Source organism: Scomber japonicus, chromosome 6 (assembly GCF_027409825.1).
Source record: "Scomber japonicus isolate fScoJap1 chromosome 6, fScoJap1.pri, whole genome shotgun sequence".
Classification (NCBI taxonomy): domain Eukaryota; kingdom Metazoa; phylum Chordata; class Actinopteri; order Scombriformes; family Scombridae; genus Scomber; species Scomber japonicus.
In genome coordinates, this window is record NC_070583.1 from 7,585,695 (window position 1) to 7,601,357 (window position 15,663).

The following is a 15,663-nucleotide window of genomic DNA, read 5'->3' on the forward strand; positions in this document are numbered from 1 at the left end:
AAGTAAGCTAAAAGTAATCCAAAAGTATTTAGAATACATTATTTTACTTAAGTAATCCAAGGGAATACATTACAGATTACATTTTAGGACATCATGTAATCAGTAATCTATGGGAATACATTTTAAAAGTAACCCTCCCAACACTGACCACCAGGCACAGACCATGCCAAACATGCGCGCAGTTGCTGTAACCACATCTCCAGAACAGTCTAAATGTAATCTTAATGATAAAATAAATATAAATTGAATATAAATGAACCCCTTCATTAGAATAAATTAATGTTATAATCTATAGAATGATATAACAAACAAAATTATAAAATTAACAGCACTTTTTTAAAAGTGACATGTCATTGATCACAATTCTGCTCATCTCCTTCTTCAGTTGGCAGTGGAGCTGGTTGATTATTTTGGGGGGATAGGATGGCTGCTGAGACTCAAGCTGCATCTGTTGGTACTGGTGCCAGGAGCAGGGACAACTGAGTTAGTATGAATAGCTGCTATAAGATTACCTGCATTGATTAAATGTCAGTGAGTGAAATGCAAACACTGAATCTTCTGTGAAGATTTAGCAGTAACTAATGTTAGGGGAGCAAAAATAACATGAAGCTGTTTCACTGTGGACTAAGTTTAGCTGTAGCTGCACCTGGTTTGGAGATAGAACTGAACCATTTCATGTAAACAGAGAGGGTTGTTTTGGCACTGCAAAGGCTTTGGATGGTAATTTTTTTCCAAAAGCAAGAAATTTAAACCGGTGTTTAATGAGTACATTAAATTAATTTTCTGCCCCTATGGCGTCCCCTTGCCATTTGCCCCTATGGCGTCCCCTTGCCGTTCTCTCTAGGCGACTCTTTCTGAGGGACCATAGATAGGATGCATCAACCGTTGTTAAATGGGAGTATTTCCTGGTTTGCATCACGAGATGTTCCCGCCCTTACCGTTACGTCACGATTTCTGAAGCCCAGGCCCACGAAAGTAAGAGAGAAAGAACAAAAGGAACTTCTAAATTCATGAGACATGCTATAGTGACATGTATGGTTCTCCAATGTTTCTCATCATCAACATTGTGAAAGGCAGAGGCCAAACATTCAACTGACAGTCATAGCCTCACTGGAGAGCTGACATACAGAGTAGGTAAAAGCATGTTGAGGATCTCCCCAACTCAAACTTTTGTTTAGGTCTTGCAGTGTGAAGGCAGCTTCACATTGTCAGTCAAGTGAAGGTTATCGAACTATTGAAGTGATTGAATGCTGCCCTCTGCTGAGAACATGTGACACTTACTTTCCTGTGTTGATTTGTCGCTTTATTCTCAAATCGTTATAGCAGAGTCTCTCAATCTTTTCTGGCCTGTAACCTTGAGTACCTTTTTTTTTTACAGCAGGGATGTTGTAGTGAGCAGTATCTTTAAGCACACAATCCCTACATCACAGACACACCCACCAACCATCCATCCATTGCCAGGCTTTTCATTCTCAGGAGTCTGCCACCTAGTTCGGACTGGAGCACAGGAGGACTCTGTAATTCATTCTGTCTACATTTTGGAAGTTCCAATCTGCAGATTGATGTGAAAACCATGAAAATTTCGACTGAGCAGAGAACATGAATATGTTGTAAATAGTGACACAGACTGACACAAAGACAAAAGATTGAGCAATTCACTCTGAGGTTGGGTTGAACAGGACACAGTTTGTTGGAATTTGTATACAACACTGTGGGGAATATTGAATTTTGTTGTGACGTGTGTTACTTGCTCACTGATGGAGGGGTTAATACCTGTATCAGTGCCTTTGTAGGGTTTTGCTGGCTGTAAACAAATCGTTTTTATTTTGTTAGGATGAGACTATGACTGACCAGTAAGAGTCATCTTAACCACCACTGCAGAAAATATTGTATATTTTGAGAACTGCTCGTCTACTGATATATTGTTTAACGCAAAAAGAAAGTAAAATAGAATAGTCTGTGCTACATTGCTGGAAGCTGGGATGGGTGGATATTTATTTCCTGTATATAGGCATCATTCTTGGTACTTACCTAGACCTCCAGCCCACAGGGGCAAGGGTTGATCCCGGACTGCAGGGGCGCTGTTGATCTTTTTTTTTGTTTGACAGTAAATACAGGGCATATTTTATAGCTGATATAAATACACTAGAAAATTATTTTTATTGACAATACTGACAGTATTATGTACACATCTGTTGGTAGTGCACTAGACCAACAATAGTGGCAATTTAAGAACCATCCCTTCTAACCTAACTAACTTTAGCAATAAGGATAATGATACATTTATTGATCCCATAGTGGGGAAAATTCATTGCTACAGAAGCTCAAAAAATAGTGATATAGAAAAAAAAACAAAAAAACAAATGTATACAACAATAAAATTAAAAACTAAATAAAATACCCTAAAATGCAATTATAACATACATACACACACATATACACACACGTTAATGCTTAACCCTTAGCTTAACAAATACAATTTACACCTGATCCCTAACCTTAACCAGCAATTCAGTAAGGACCTTTTGCCTCATTAGGACCAAGCTTTGGTCCCCATAAGGACTATTCCCAAGGTCACAAAAACATGTGTACACAGGCATCTAATTTTCCTGTTTATTAACCAAATGTCATGTATTTTTGTTTTTTTCTGAAAACATCATTCATAAACTGGAGGAAAATGATGGTTTTCACACCAAAATACTTCTGTTTCTTGCAAAGTAACATTTACTGTGATTTTCAGATTTCAAAGAGTTTAATGACCTCTCAAAATTGAAAATTCTTTTGGGAGAAGGAGACAGACAGACAGACACACACACACACACACACACACACACACACACACACACACACACACACACACACACATACATATATACATACATACATAAAGGGGCGCTGAAGGGGAGTTCACCCAGGCCGCCATACAAGGACAATTATCATAGTGATATTGTTGCATCAAAGAGAGAAGGTTCATCAAGTTTTGGCCCAAAAGTGACAGTAAAGTCAGCAGGTCATTGAACGTTGTTTCACTGCAAGCACTCATTCTGGTTGATAAACATAATGACATTATTAAATGATACTGAAAATGATTTCAATAAAATAAACATAAAATGTGGTAGAACACAATGCTTTTTATCTTTTGATGTGTAGTGTATTTACTGTTGCACTGTTTCAGACAGCTAACAAAATAATTCAATCAAAGTCAATCAGCAATGTTTGACAACATTATAAGCCAACAGAGTTTTACTTACTGGAATGCTTACTTGAGCTATTTGCACAAACGTCCTACACTGGGTGAAGGGCAATGTTGCTGAAATCTTCATAGTATAATACTCCACATAATTAAAGGAAAAAAATTACTGCAAACCCTTACATCACGGCACTGTTGCTATTGGAATGGTGAAATATCTTAGATCACATTAAAGAAAGTCTTACAGTAAGATATAACACTGCACTATAATTAAATAGCTTTTAAATACTTCTACCCATGTAAATAATGTAATGTTCAATTCTTTAAAAACTGCCAGATAGATGTAAATACATGCTCATTATCATTTCCAAAACTGAAAAGTGTCAACTGTTGGATTTGAATTGCAGTCAGCTTTACATACTACATTCAACAACATGTCTACAAAAGATTGACTAACGGGATGCCTGTAAATCATCAAATAAAGGGGTTGCATGGTGTGTTGGCTGTTTGTGTAGAGCGGGGGTGGGTTTCTGTATCAAGCACTATTTAAGAGATGCTGAGACTGAGGCTGATCACAGTCAGTCATGGGTCGTCCTGGAATTCAGCTGCAGACATGGACACTGTGTGTCCTCTTGAGCTGGATGTGTGTGGGTTTAACAGAGGCAAGACCGTAAGTTTCTCTGTACTGTTTCTCATTTTGTTTGTGTAATAACTAGTCAGTGTTTCTTCCTCTATCAGACCAAGTGAGGTATCTGCTGTATGTGTATGTTTCTGTGGCTGTAGGCAGTATATGGTCACCATTCCTGCGGTTATGGAAGCTGGAGCTGAGACCAGATTCTGTGTGAGTCTCCTGCAGTCAACTGAGACTGTGGACATGACTGTCACTCTGATGTCCAATGTGGAGAACACAACTCTCCTCAAGCAGTCAACCGACAAAGACCTCCATCAATGCATTTCATTTACGGTCAGCTCTCAAGATAGAAAATATGTTCATTTGGAAATAGATGAAGTTAAATATTACGAGACTCTTGGTGAATTCTGTTTTTACAGTATGAGATTGTGTTTTCTTTTGGGTAGTGTCTATAAAATATATTTCTATTATAGTCTCCTACAGTGCAGGATACAGAGGTGCAGACATTGGAGGTGGAGGTACGAAGCAACAGATATCACTCAAGAGAAGTCAGGAAAGTCATGTTCAAAGCCTATCGACCAATGACATTCATCCAAACAGATAAACCAATCTACCTTCCTGGACAAACAGGTAACCATCAATGATGTTGAACCCAGTATACTACCATATCCCTGTGAAAACAGCTTAAGATGGGTAGAAAACACTTTGCCACAATGTCAAAATACCATATATATGGACTTTTTCAGAATTTGAAAAACAAAGTTTAAAACTATTTTTATGACTGTTTAGAGGTAAATTGGTATGTGGCATCTCCCATTTCTCAACCCTTTTTTTTCTTATGACACTCGTTGCTACATATGTTGGCTCTGGCTAGCTAACATAACTGCAATAGAGAAGTGCTAAATGCCAGCTATAAGCAGTAATAACACTAGTCCACTACACAGAGTTTATACTTACAACTAGTGGGAAATTACTTGTGTCTGTATTTTAAACCATTAATGAGCATTACAGGTTAAAGCTTTTTAAAGTCATGCTTATATATGAAAAAAATTAACATTAGGAAGAAGTTCCTGCTGTTTAGGAGATGCACAAGCTAAGTGTATACATACATACAGTACCAGCCAAAGGTGTGGACACATCTTCCCAAGGCTTTTGACTGGTATTGTACATTACTATATATTAAATTAGTATTGCGAGCATACATAAAAATCATGCTTTTTGCATTAATCAAAATGTACCAGAAATATGTGTCAGATGTGTTATGTTTATGGAATAACTCATATTGCATACTTAGATTAAACACTTACAAACATGCACCTCATGAAAATCCAGGGCTTGCTATTCACTCTCAAAGAGATTAAATGGAGGTTTCCTTTTTGTGATATTGAAAAATTTCTATGTTACTTTTGCATTTGTGCAGTTTGTAGCATAGAAGCAACTTCTTATGTTGATTATCTTACAAGCTATCATCAGTCATTCCGGTTTGTTTCCCCCTGTCTAACAGTGTCTAAACCATACATGGGATAATAATGATTTAGTCTTAGTAGACAGATGTTTAACACTGTTTGATATGAGCTTTGTGTAATCTCTTTTTCAGTCAGTTTCAGAGTCCTTTCAATGGATACCAAGTTCAGACCTGTCAATAGTGTGGTGAGTGAACTGTCTCTCTTTTCTTTCAGATTTAATTTATACTGGTGATACTGTATGATGCCCCAGTTATACACACCAGTTAGTTGAACTGAACAAATGTTGCATAATAAAATTATCGACATGGATGTGCTATTTAACCAAGCATGTTTCTAGTCAATCTGCTCCTGAACAAGGGTCAATAGTACAACCTGGGCCCCTTTAGGTAAACCTGCTTGTGCTGAGTCAAACGATTTTCGCTGATCCTGCGATATATCTGTCAACCTCTATCATTTCTCTCTGTCTTTTGTATGCAGCACATAATCCTGTTTTCATAAGAAATAACTAGAACTATGCTAAAAATGAAATAAAAATGTCTTTGTTTGCTTTTCCAAAAAGTAGTAAAAACTATTAATCAGAATGCTTGTTTTATTTGAATGTCTGTTAAACCTGTTTCATTCAAAAATATAAGCATTCTAGTCTATATTGACTGTGTACAGTACAACAATGATTGTAAAGTCCTGAGTATGTGTCATCACTGATCTCCTAAATAAACTTCAAATACTTTAACTTGAACTCACAAGATAATGTGTGATGAGAACAATAAACTAACTCATTTAACAAATCTCTCTCTTTCTGTTTTGCAGTACAATATCATTGAAATTGAGGTAAGGCTATAAAGAAAATATTCACTATCCAATATCCATTTTTGGAAGTCATTAGCAGAGGGGGTTGGGTTGGGTTTTTTTATTTTCACACTATCCAATTGCCACCCCTTAAAGCTCATGAAATATTCATCATAAGTGGGACTTAAGTTCATATTTCTCTCAACATTTTTAAACTATGGGTCAGTGACAAATAAGGATTGGCAAGATGAGCATTTCAAAAATATCTTCAAAAATTGTCTTAAAAGCAGCATTAGGTTTTTTAAAATATACATTTTATATTTTTGTTGGTTTTATGTCATTTGAGATGACATTTACACAATTTCTTTTTAGCAAAAGTAAGACTGAATGCTCCTGAAAATGTCAAATGGTGTAACCACAAAAGAATGATAAATATTAAATATTTGATCCATCTACAGTGTAATTAAGTGGACTTATAACAAGAATTACTACATTTAAAGAAAAACTTGAAATGGTTTCTGATTGACATGATTCCCCAGATTAAATGTAATATTTAGAACAATTGTATTCCATTAGCTTTATTTAATATAAAAAGTTATGATGTCAGATCATGCTATGGTTATACCACTTAGACATTTTTGCCATAATCCTCTAATATATTCTCTCAAAATGGAATAATTAGCTGAAATTTGATGCTGGGTCCACAAAAATAGGATGTGTGCAAGTTATTCATGCATTTATTTTCACATTTTAAACCCTTTACATTTGACTAAACCACATGGACACAAAAAATATAAGTGACCTATATTAAGATTCTTAAGTACCAAATTCTGTTGCAAGATACAGAATTTACTGATAACAATATACCTGTCACTGGACTTTTAGCTTGTCAATACATTCATCTGAAACTATTTATTAATAATTTCAGATAATAAATATAATAATTAAATACAATGTCAAGTACAATTTTACACTATGTAAATGTCAGCCCAGTGTCATATGAGTGACTGAGGAAGAAGAAGATTCAGTGAGCAGTATGGTTAGGGCTGTGTTTGACATGAGTTTCCTATTTGCGTCTTAAATACATGTTCTTCCCATTTCCTTTCATTTAACAGGATCCTCAGAGCAACCGGATTGGACAGTGGCAGAATGAAACATCCGATAGTAAAATACTGCAGTTTTCTTACTCCTTGAACTCTGAGGCCCGTGAAGGAGTCTACCAAGTTATTGTGACGTCTGGTGAAGTCAAATTCTACCACAGCTTCAAAGTTGAGAAATATGGTAAGTAATGGTTCATTTCTTTTTCCTTCTATTTGAATCTATATGTAATGCAGCAAGAATGCTGATGAGTATCTTTTTCCCCCAGTTTTGCCTAAATTTGATGTAACATTGAAAGTACCTGATGAAGTAAGTATTGAAGAGGAAGACATCACAGTTGATGTATGTGCAAAGTAAGTAAATATCTAAAATAGAGCCAGTTTTTTTGAGTCAGTGACCCTTTCGGAACAACATACTGATATTTGTTTGTTTGTTTTTGTTTTTCCATCGAACTAGGTACACATTTGGACAGCCTGTGCCAGGGAGTGTTAAATTTGAGATGTGCAGACCTTTGAGTCACTATATTAGACATACTTTTAGAATAACCCCTGAAGGGGGAGTCCCAGACATCGATGCCCCATGCCACAAGGAGACAAAGCAGGTACAGTTGTTATAGTGATCATTTGTTTATGTGCTTCTAACTATGAAACCCTCTGTAACCAACTGGGAAATACATAGACGACTATGTTCTAATCTATGTAATATTTTGTTTTGTATAAATAATGATAAGTTCTATATCTGTGTTACTCCAGGAATCCAAAATTCATTTTACAGCATAAATCTTGTCAACGACTGATTTTCCTAAAATACGTTTGGCTTCAGTTTTCTTGTCTTCCAGTTGTTTTTCCCTTTTTGTTCTCCTTTTCCTTCAATCTGTTCTTCCTGTGGACAAAGAACACCCCCATTTTTCTCTACACTTGACAATTCACATTCTAATCTCTCATCAAACACACTGAATACTGTTGATTGTGAACTACCATATTACCACATACACTCAAATCTGTTTGGATCCACTTGGGTATTTGACATATTGGCATTAAAAGGAGACCTGATCTGATTAGACCCAATAAGTTGAACATGGACCCGAACTCTCATCAGAGCAAGAACTGCATAAAGCCAATTCTCTTCATGAGGCACCTTTGCTAATCCTGCAGATATTCCTGCCTTATAGACTATATTTCTGAATATAATATATTTTAAAAAAATGGAAGGAAGGAAATTCCAAAGTGTGTGAAGTTGAAAGTTTTTAAAGGAGATAGTATGAGCACTCTAGTTGAATCCGGAGTTCGCCAAGGATGTGTGATGTCAGTGCTAATCTTCAATCTTGCTATAGACTGGGTCATGAGAAAAGCAACAGCAGACAAGTCAAGAGGGATTCGATGGACCCTCCATTCCAGCATCGAAGACCTTGACTTTGCGGATGACCTAGCCCTTCTATCGCATACGCACACACATCTGCAGGAAAAGACAGACAGATTACAACACTATGGTCAACATTTGGACTAATCATAAATACCAATAAAACTAAAATAATGGCTATCAACACCAATACACCAACACATATAAAAATTGAGGATCAGATCCTAGAAAATACTGACAACTTCACTTACCTGGGAAGTATCATCCACCATGATGGAGGAACAAACCAAGACATTAAAAACCGGATCAACAAAGCACGTACAGCCTTCATAAAACTTAAGCAAATATGGAAATCAAGCCAATACAAAACAAAAACAAAACTTAGAATATATCAAAGTTGTGTACTGTCAACGCTACTGTATGGTGCAGAATGCTGGAAGACCACAGAAAGCGACATACGCAAACTATCCACCCTCCACACATCATGCCTGCGAAAAATCCAGCATATATTCTGGCCCAACACCATCTCAAACAATAAACTTCTCAACATTACCAAACAAGACAACATGTACAATATAATCACAAAGCGAAGATGGTCCTGGATTGGCCATGTCCTCAGGATGGACGCCGACGCTATCCCAAGAGTCGCACTCCATTGGACCCCAGAAGGCAAAAGAAAGAAAGGGAGGCCTAAAATGACGTGGCGTAGGACCATAGAGAAGGAACTCCAACAGCACCACCAGAGCTGGGGAACCATTGCAAAGACAGCTAAAGACAGACAGAAGTGGAGGGACTTTGTTGCTGGCCTATGCGCCAACCGGCGTGACGGGGATAAGTAAGTAAGTAAGTAAGTATGAGCACTCCTTCAACTTTTTCTTTTCTTTCTTCATTTGATTTCACTTTCTAGATGGATAAGAAAGGCTGTGCCACTTTGACCATCAAGATGTCCACTTTAACAAAAATTGGCGAAAAGGCAGTGCAAGATGCTTTGGATATCAAAGCCCAAGTGGAGGAGGAGGGGACCGGTAAGTCTTCTTATATTTTATAACATTTATATGTCAAAAATGAATTTGTATATTTTTAAAACAAACAAACAAGCTACAATGTTATGTATGTTTACAATATGATCTTGTGCAGGTATTTCACACCAACAAGGGAAAAGAACAATTATTTCCTATGTTCTTGGAAAGCTGTCATTTATTGACACACCCAAGATTTATGAGGAAGGATCAACTGTGGAAGGAAAAGTAAGTGCAAAACCTGGTCTTTACTTTTCTTCACACAGTGTAACTGAAACAATGAGCGTGCTCAATGATACAATTTGTTCTGACAGGTTAAAGCAGTATACCATAATGATACACCCATTGCTGACAAGCCACTCTACTTGTTTGAGGGACGAGGTTGGTCACAACAACAGCACCAGAATCTCACAACTGACAGCAATGGTATTGCTACTTTCTCATTCAGCCCAGCTACCTTCCAAAGGGACATCTACCTCACTGTAAGTAAGAAGTAGCGTTAACAACCTATGTCAACACATCAAAACTCTCTCCCCCAGATGATAAAGCAAATCAAAAGCTCAAATCTACAATGGAGCTGGTGGCCATATTGGAGCTACTTTCTATACCAAAACATTTTCTTTGGTTGTGATTTTACCACCAACCCAATTGATTAATTTTATGGGTAAATGAGATCAGCTTTTAAATAATATTTGTTAAATGTTTTCATTTATATTTTGATCACACTATGCTTTTAAATATAGTGTTATTAGAAAGCAGAAGGAAATTACTATAGGACACAAAGCATATTGGTGAACAACAGGAGAATGACACTAGTTGAAACATAAAACCATTCACAGAACAATTATGGCATTTTCTAAAGATTGCAACAGCCTTAACCACCATGAGTTTATTTATAAACTTTATTTTCTACACTCTAGATCAGCACCGAACCAACACGGGGGTACCGCCAGTATAGAACTCCATACTATAAGGCTGGAGAACACACATTGTCTTTGATGGAAGAGGCATCCCCTGATACAAAGTCAGTGAGCTTCCTGGAGGTGAAGAAGAAGGATGGATCGCTTCCCTGCGAGTCAGAAGAGGACATCTCCATTAAATACACTGTTGCTGGAGAGGCTCATCGTTCTGCAGATTTGATGTATCTGGTGAGTGGTGGGCAAGCTATTTCTCAACTTGTTCCCAGTTGGCTCTTCCAGAAATGGACACTGATTTTGAGAAACCTCCACAAGTCTAAGAAAAGTCATTATTTGCAAAGGCAACCGCAAAGTGAGCAGCAAATGTGCAGTAGTAGAAAGCTGTTTTAAAAAAGTTTGTAGATTCAGTTTTATGTTTTAACATCCTGAATGAACTAATATTACATCAGTGAAGTCAAATCCACAATGCTGGATTTGTAGGTTAACAAAGCCAACATTTGAAAGGACCGCCTTCTCACCAGTCAGCTGTGAGACAAAAGTGAGTCCTACAGGATCCCATTATGGTCAAAATAGTGACAGTTATAGGAGATCACAAGTAGTATGACTTTTCTAACCCTAACCCCAAACCCCAACCCGAACCCCTAACTTTATTATGTCTTAATCTTCACATTCCGTGACACAATCCTGTTATAAAACAAAACCTCAAAAGCAGCTTCAACTCTATTTTCCTATGTTTTACATGCATGTATTGTAACTACACTGATGTATTGAGAGCCCTTCCAAACAAAGGGTGACCTAATCTCAACACTGTACCTGAATGCCTCCAATGAACAGTAGACACACTGATGTAATGTGAGAATTACATTTAACAGAGGGCTCTCCCACTGCTACCAATTGATTGTTTTTGTAACTTTTACCTTATGAACTCATTACTGACACACCTTTTGATATGGTCATTACTCACATATTCCACTAAGAACTTCATAACACTGTTGTAATCTGTTGTTAAAATGAAGGTAAATGATTCATTCTTTGTGTCGTTTTCTCTCAAATGCTTCAGATCTTATCCAGAGGAGCCATTTTAATGCGGGGCTCTAAACAGATTCAAGTAGAAGATAAACCAGGTTGGTGACTTTGATCACAAGTTTTGGTGGAGGCATGTGAATGATGACTGTTAACAGAAAGCAGACAGTTCATAACAGTCAGTTTGCTTTTTCAGTGACTGAGGGTGAGGTGTCCTTTAAGTTGAAAGTGTCTCCAGAGATGGCACCAGGGATTGTTGTAGTGGCTTATGCTATCCTCCCCAGTGAGACTGTGATGGCCCACAGTGCAGACATATCCACTGAGAAATGCTTCAGTCACAAGGTCAGTGGGAGAGGAAAAAGAATGAAGATGTGTCTGTCAGATGTGGCTATGGAATCATACACCTGCTGAATGATAGGGGATAATAACATGTTGCCCTCACTGAAAACACTCATTTGAAGTAATAAAGAGCAAAAGAATGTTGATTTGCTGCTACTAAATCAATTTTGGAACTGCAATTACTGGCCCTTGCTGTAAGAGGGAAGGGGATAAATGATCTCAGTGATTCCACTAAAATGCTTTCTGTGTAAGAATTAATCTGGTCTGTTGGCATTTGTCAAAAATATAAAGGAATTAAAGTGCAACACACATTTGTGTCATCTTGAGGGGAACACAGGCCCTCAGGTCATACCTCTATAGTCCAGATGGTGCACTATCTGTATTGTGTATGTCTCAGGTATTGCTGGAGTTTTCTCAATCTTCAGCTGTCCCAGGGGAGGAGAGCACCATGCAGTTGACGGCTCAGCCTGGTTCTCTGTGCGGTGTTAGTGCTGTCGACCAGAGCGTCCACATCAAGGAGCCAGGGAAGACTGTGAATGCAGACAAGGTAACTGCTGCATCATCAGTCACACAGAGGTCACAGGCTATAGCCCACCAACCACTGCAGAGATATAGGAAATGAACTTAAGCGCATTTAACGATAATGGTAACTGCTGAGAAATGCAGCTCAAGTGGGAGTTTTGCCCCATCAGCCACAAGGGAAAGACAAGGAGTCCATTCTAGTCAAGCAGCAACTACTACAGCTTGAGATTGAAGCAAATGCTGAAGAACCTTAAATTGCAATGCCATTGACAGCCACTAGATGCTCCAAATGAATCCCATTCAAAAAGACTCAGCTTCTCTTTGACTTTTTTTTTCAGCGAGCCATTCTGGTTTCAATCACTACATTTTGGCTTTCTAACAAGTGTTCTGTTGGTCATTTTGGAAATTATTGCTCCATTAATAAGATTGGAAAACTTATGGTAGTGTATGGTATGGTGTGTACATTGTTTGACAGCTGTGATTAACAGCTGTCTCACCTGCTGCTCTCCCTGGCTGTGGGACTCTCACTGAGTCAGAGTGTGAAACTTGCATTCCTTATTTGGATGTTCCTTGCTTCAAACCGAAAAGATGAAGTATAGAGCAGCAACTCTGGCCTTCAAACCGGCTTCAATGCAAACCAACGGTTGACATTGCAATGTCCCTCTTTTTTATAAAGTCTATGTTTCTAGCCCATTTCCCACCTCAAATAAAGAGCAGTCCACATCCCTTTCCCTAAACATTTCAATGGGATAATTCCAGGTTTGTTTCCCTTTTAGTGGATGAGACAATCCCAATCAAGACTACCAAAAAAATCTGAGGAGTTTATTCAAACTTCTTTTTTATGACCAATTTTAATTGCTGTGGTATTGTCTTAAAATATAAGCAGTTTTAACAGTCTATTGTGTTGCAGATTATAACTTTGAATCAACTTTCTTTTCAGATTTTTGACTTATTGCCTGTCACAAAAGCATCCTATATTCCATATGAAGTTTTTGATTCTGAATCATGCATGCATGTGAGACCCAGAAGATATGTTTTCCCCAGACGTGACCGGACAGATGATGCTTATACAGTTTTCCAGGTAATTCTTACACAACAACGACACGCAAAACATAATATTTCCTGTTGCACATGTGATGAACTTTTCAGTGACATCTGTGTGTGGTTGGATTATCTAGAATAATGGGCTGAAGATGGCAACAAATGTATTTATCCGAGTGCCTACATGCGTCCAGTTTAAAGGAAGAAAATACTACTACAGCCCATATGGTGAGTTCGTTTCGACTTTTTTTCTTTTGATATGATGTTAACTGTGTCATTGCTACCATTCACTTCTGTTTAAACATTTTTAGGGCTGCACCCAAAAAATGGCTGAGTCAATGCATCATTCAATAAATACCCGAGTTGACTAGCACACTGTCAGTGGAAACACTTTTTTCTCTTGGAGGCTGCATTTAATAAAGAAATAAAATAGTAATTTAATATTGATTAGTATGTAAACCTATAACAACAAAGTACAGTGTTTGTACCAAGATAAATGCGTACTGTAGATGAGAATACAATCCCCTCCCCCCTCCATGCTGTGCTGTCAACTTTGAAAATCCTGAGTTGTGGGACAACTCTAAATATCTTCCGGTTTCTTTTCAGGAGTCGGGTATGGGTCACCTAATTTTGGTGATGTAGGTGGTCCTGGTGGTGCAGGTGGTTCTGGTGTACCAGGCCGCTCTCACGACGCTCTTCCTCCTCCACCAATAGTGACAGTCCGCTCTTTCTTCCCTGAGACTTGGATATGGGACCTGGTGGAAATCGGGTGAGTTTCTGACACAAAGGGTTTTGATGATCATGAAATGAAAAAATGGGAGTCTCAAGATAATAAACTGTGGATGTCTTAAGAGAATTGGATGCTGTGTTCGAAGATGGTGTCCAATTCATTAAAAGCTATAGAAAGATGTGTTTAGGCTTCCCTGGGCTTCAGTGTTTTAGGGCATGAAGCATGGGCATTAGAGGCCTACTCTAACTATGCTGGCTGACTTCCTTAACACATTGATCTCATGAAAATAATTTGCTGATGTTTCTTTGAGACTTTTTCTTTTTAACCCCTGATCTGCTGATCTAGAGAGTCTGGAACAAAGGATGTTCCAGTCACTGTCCCAGACACCATCACCACCTGGGAGACGGAGGCTTTCTGTTTGTCCCCTCATGGTTTTGGCTTGGCTCCTCGTAAAGAGTTCACCGTCTTCCAGCCCTTCTTCCTCGAGCTCAGCTTGCCCTACTCAGTCATCCGGGGGGAGCAATTTGAACTAAAGGCAACCGTTTTCAGCTACCAGTCCAACTGCATGATGGTAATTCATATTTGTACACACTTATTAGTGTTACATGACAGTTAGACCATAAACCGCCTCCAAAACACCATAATGTTTTTTGTGTGTTGACCATGGTAGCTGCTCTGTGAGGCTGTATGTAGGAAAAGTGGTGCTTTAAGCTACATGATTATGTCAGCAACATGTTCATAAGAGTGGAGTGCAGTGAACAATCTGAAAAGACACACAAGGGAAAAGTTTATCAACACGTCCACTGATTCAGACCAGAGTAAACCAGCAGTAGGTTTTTTGTCATTTTATTTAAACAGCATACAGTTATTTTACGGTCATAGCACATTTTGGTTCATCCCTAGTGTTACAGTGTGTTGTATCTTTTATTCTTTTATTCCTTTTATTAGCAATGGGACTTTTTATAAATCAGGTTTGGTTGGCTACAAAAGGGCAGCAGTTATCAATTGTCATATGCCAATCATCAGTTTTATAATCAATGTCTGTCTCTCTTAAACAGGTCACTGTGACTCCAGGCCCCTCCTTAGATTACAACCTCACTCCCCGCTCTGGTGACCAGTACACATCCTGTCTGTGTAACAGTGGAAGAAAAACTCTCACCTGGACCATGGTCCCTACGTCCTTAGGTGAGTGTCAAACTGTGTAAACTGCTATCCCTTTTTTACCAGCACGACTCCTTCAGTGAGAACACACCTCTGTAAAAAAAACAAAAACATTTTAGAATATTTTGGAACTTTTAAAATCTGAGAAAATTATCAATCAAGTTTCACACATAGTTTGTGATCATTTAAAGGGGTTATGAACGTGACTGTGAGCGCTGAGGCTGTGGCTTCTCAGGTTTCATGTGACAATGAGATTGTGAGCGTTCCAGACAGAGGTCGCATTGATGTGGTAACACGACAACTCATTGTAAAGGTTGGTAGCCTAAAAACAAGATGACAAAGAAAAACATTTATATCTATTTAATGTAAGATAAAAGTAAC

At 38.1% G+C, this 15,663-nt stretch overlaps 1 protein-coding gene across 1 annotated transcript in view; it reads left to right on the forward strand.

Moving 5' to 3' along the window:
• The first annotated feature begins 3,726 nt into the window (after positions 1–3,726).
• Positions 3,727–15,663, forward strand: part of LOC128361055 (alpha-2-macroglobulin-like) — a 28,745-nt gene continuing 16,808 nt past the window's right edge. Inside the window, exons 1-21 of the mRNA XM_053321620.1 lie at positions 3,727–3,860; positions 3,974–4,154; positions 4,295–4,451; positions 5,419–5,471; positions 6,095–6,115; positions 7,189–7,354; positions 7,440–7,524; positions 7,628–7,772; positions 9,438–9,555; positions 9,668–9,777; positions 9,864–10,031; positions 10,470–10,697; positions 11,527–11,590; positions 11,686–11,831; positions 12,226–12,375; positions 13,291–13,431; positions 13,529–13,619; positions 13,998–14,160; positions 14,467–14,692; positions 15,180–15,306; positions 15,474–15,595. Coding sequence (XP_053177595.1) covers positions 3,775–3,860; positions 3,974–4,154; positions 4,295–4,451; positions 5,419–5,471; positions 6,095–6,115; positions 7,189–7,354; positions 7,440–7,524; positions 7,628–7,772; positions 9,438–9,555; positions 9,668–9,777; positions 9,864–10,031; positions 10,470–10,697; positions 11,527–11,590; positions 11,686–11,831; positions 12,226–12,375; positions 13,291–13,431; positions 13,529–13,619; positions 13,998–14,160; positions 14,467–14,692; positions 15,180–15,306; positions 15,474–15,595 — 2,748 coding nt within the window. The 5' untranslated portion in view covers positions 3,727–3,774. The remainder of the gene's footprint in view (positions 3,861–3,973; positions 4,155–4,294; positions 4,452–5,418; positions 5,472–6,094; positions 6,116–7,188; positions 7,355–7,439; positions 7,525–7,627; positions 7,773–9,437; positions 9,556–9,667; positions 9,778–9,863; positions 10,032–10,469; positions 10,698–11,526; positions 11,591–11,685; positions 11,832–12,225; positions 12,376–13,290; positions 13,432–13,528; positions 13,620–13,997; positions 14,161–14,466; positions 14,693–15,179; positions 15,307–15,473; positions 15,596–15,663) is intronic.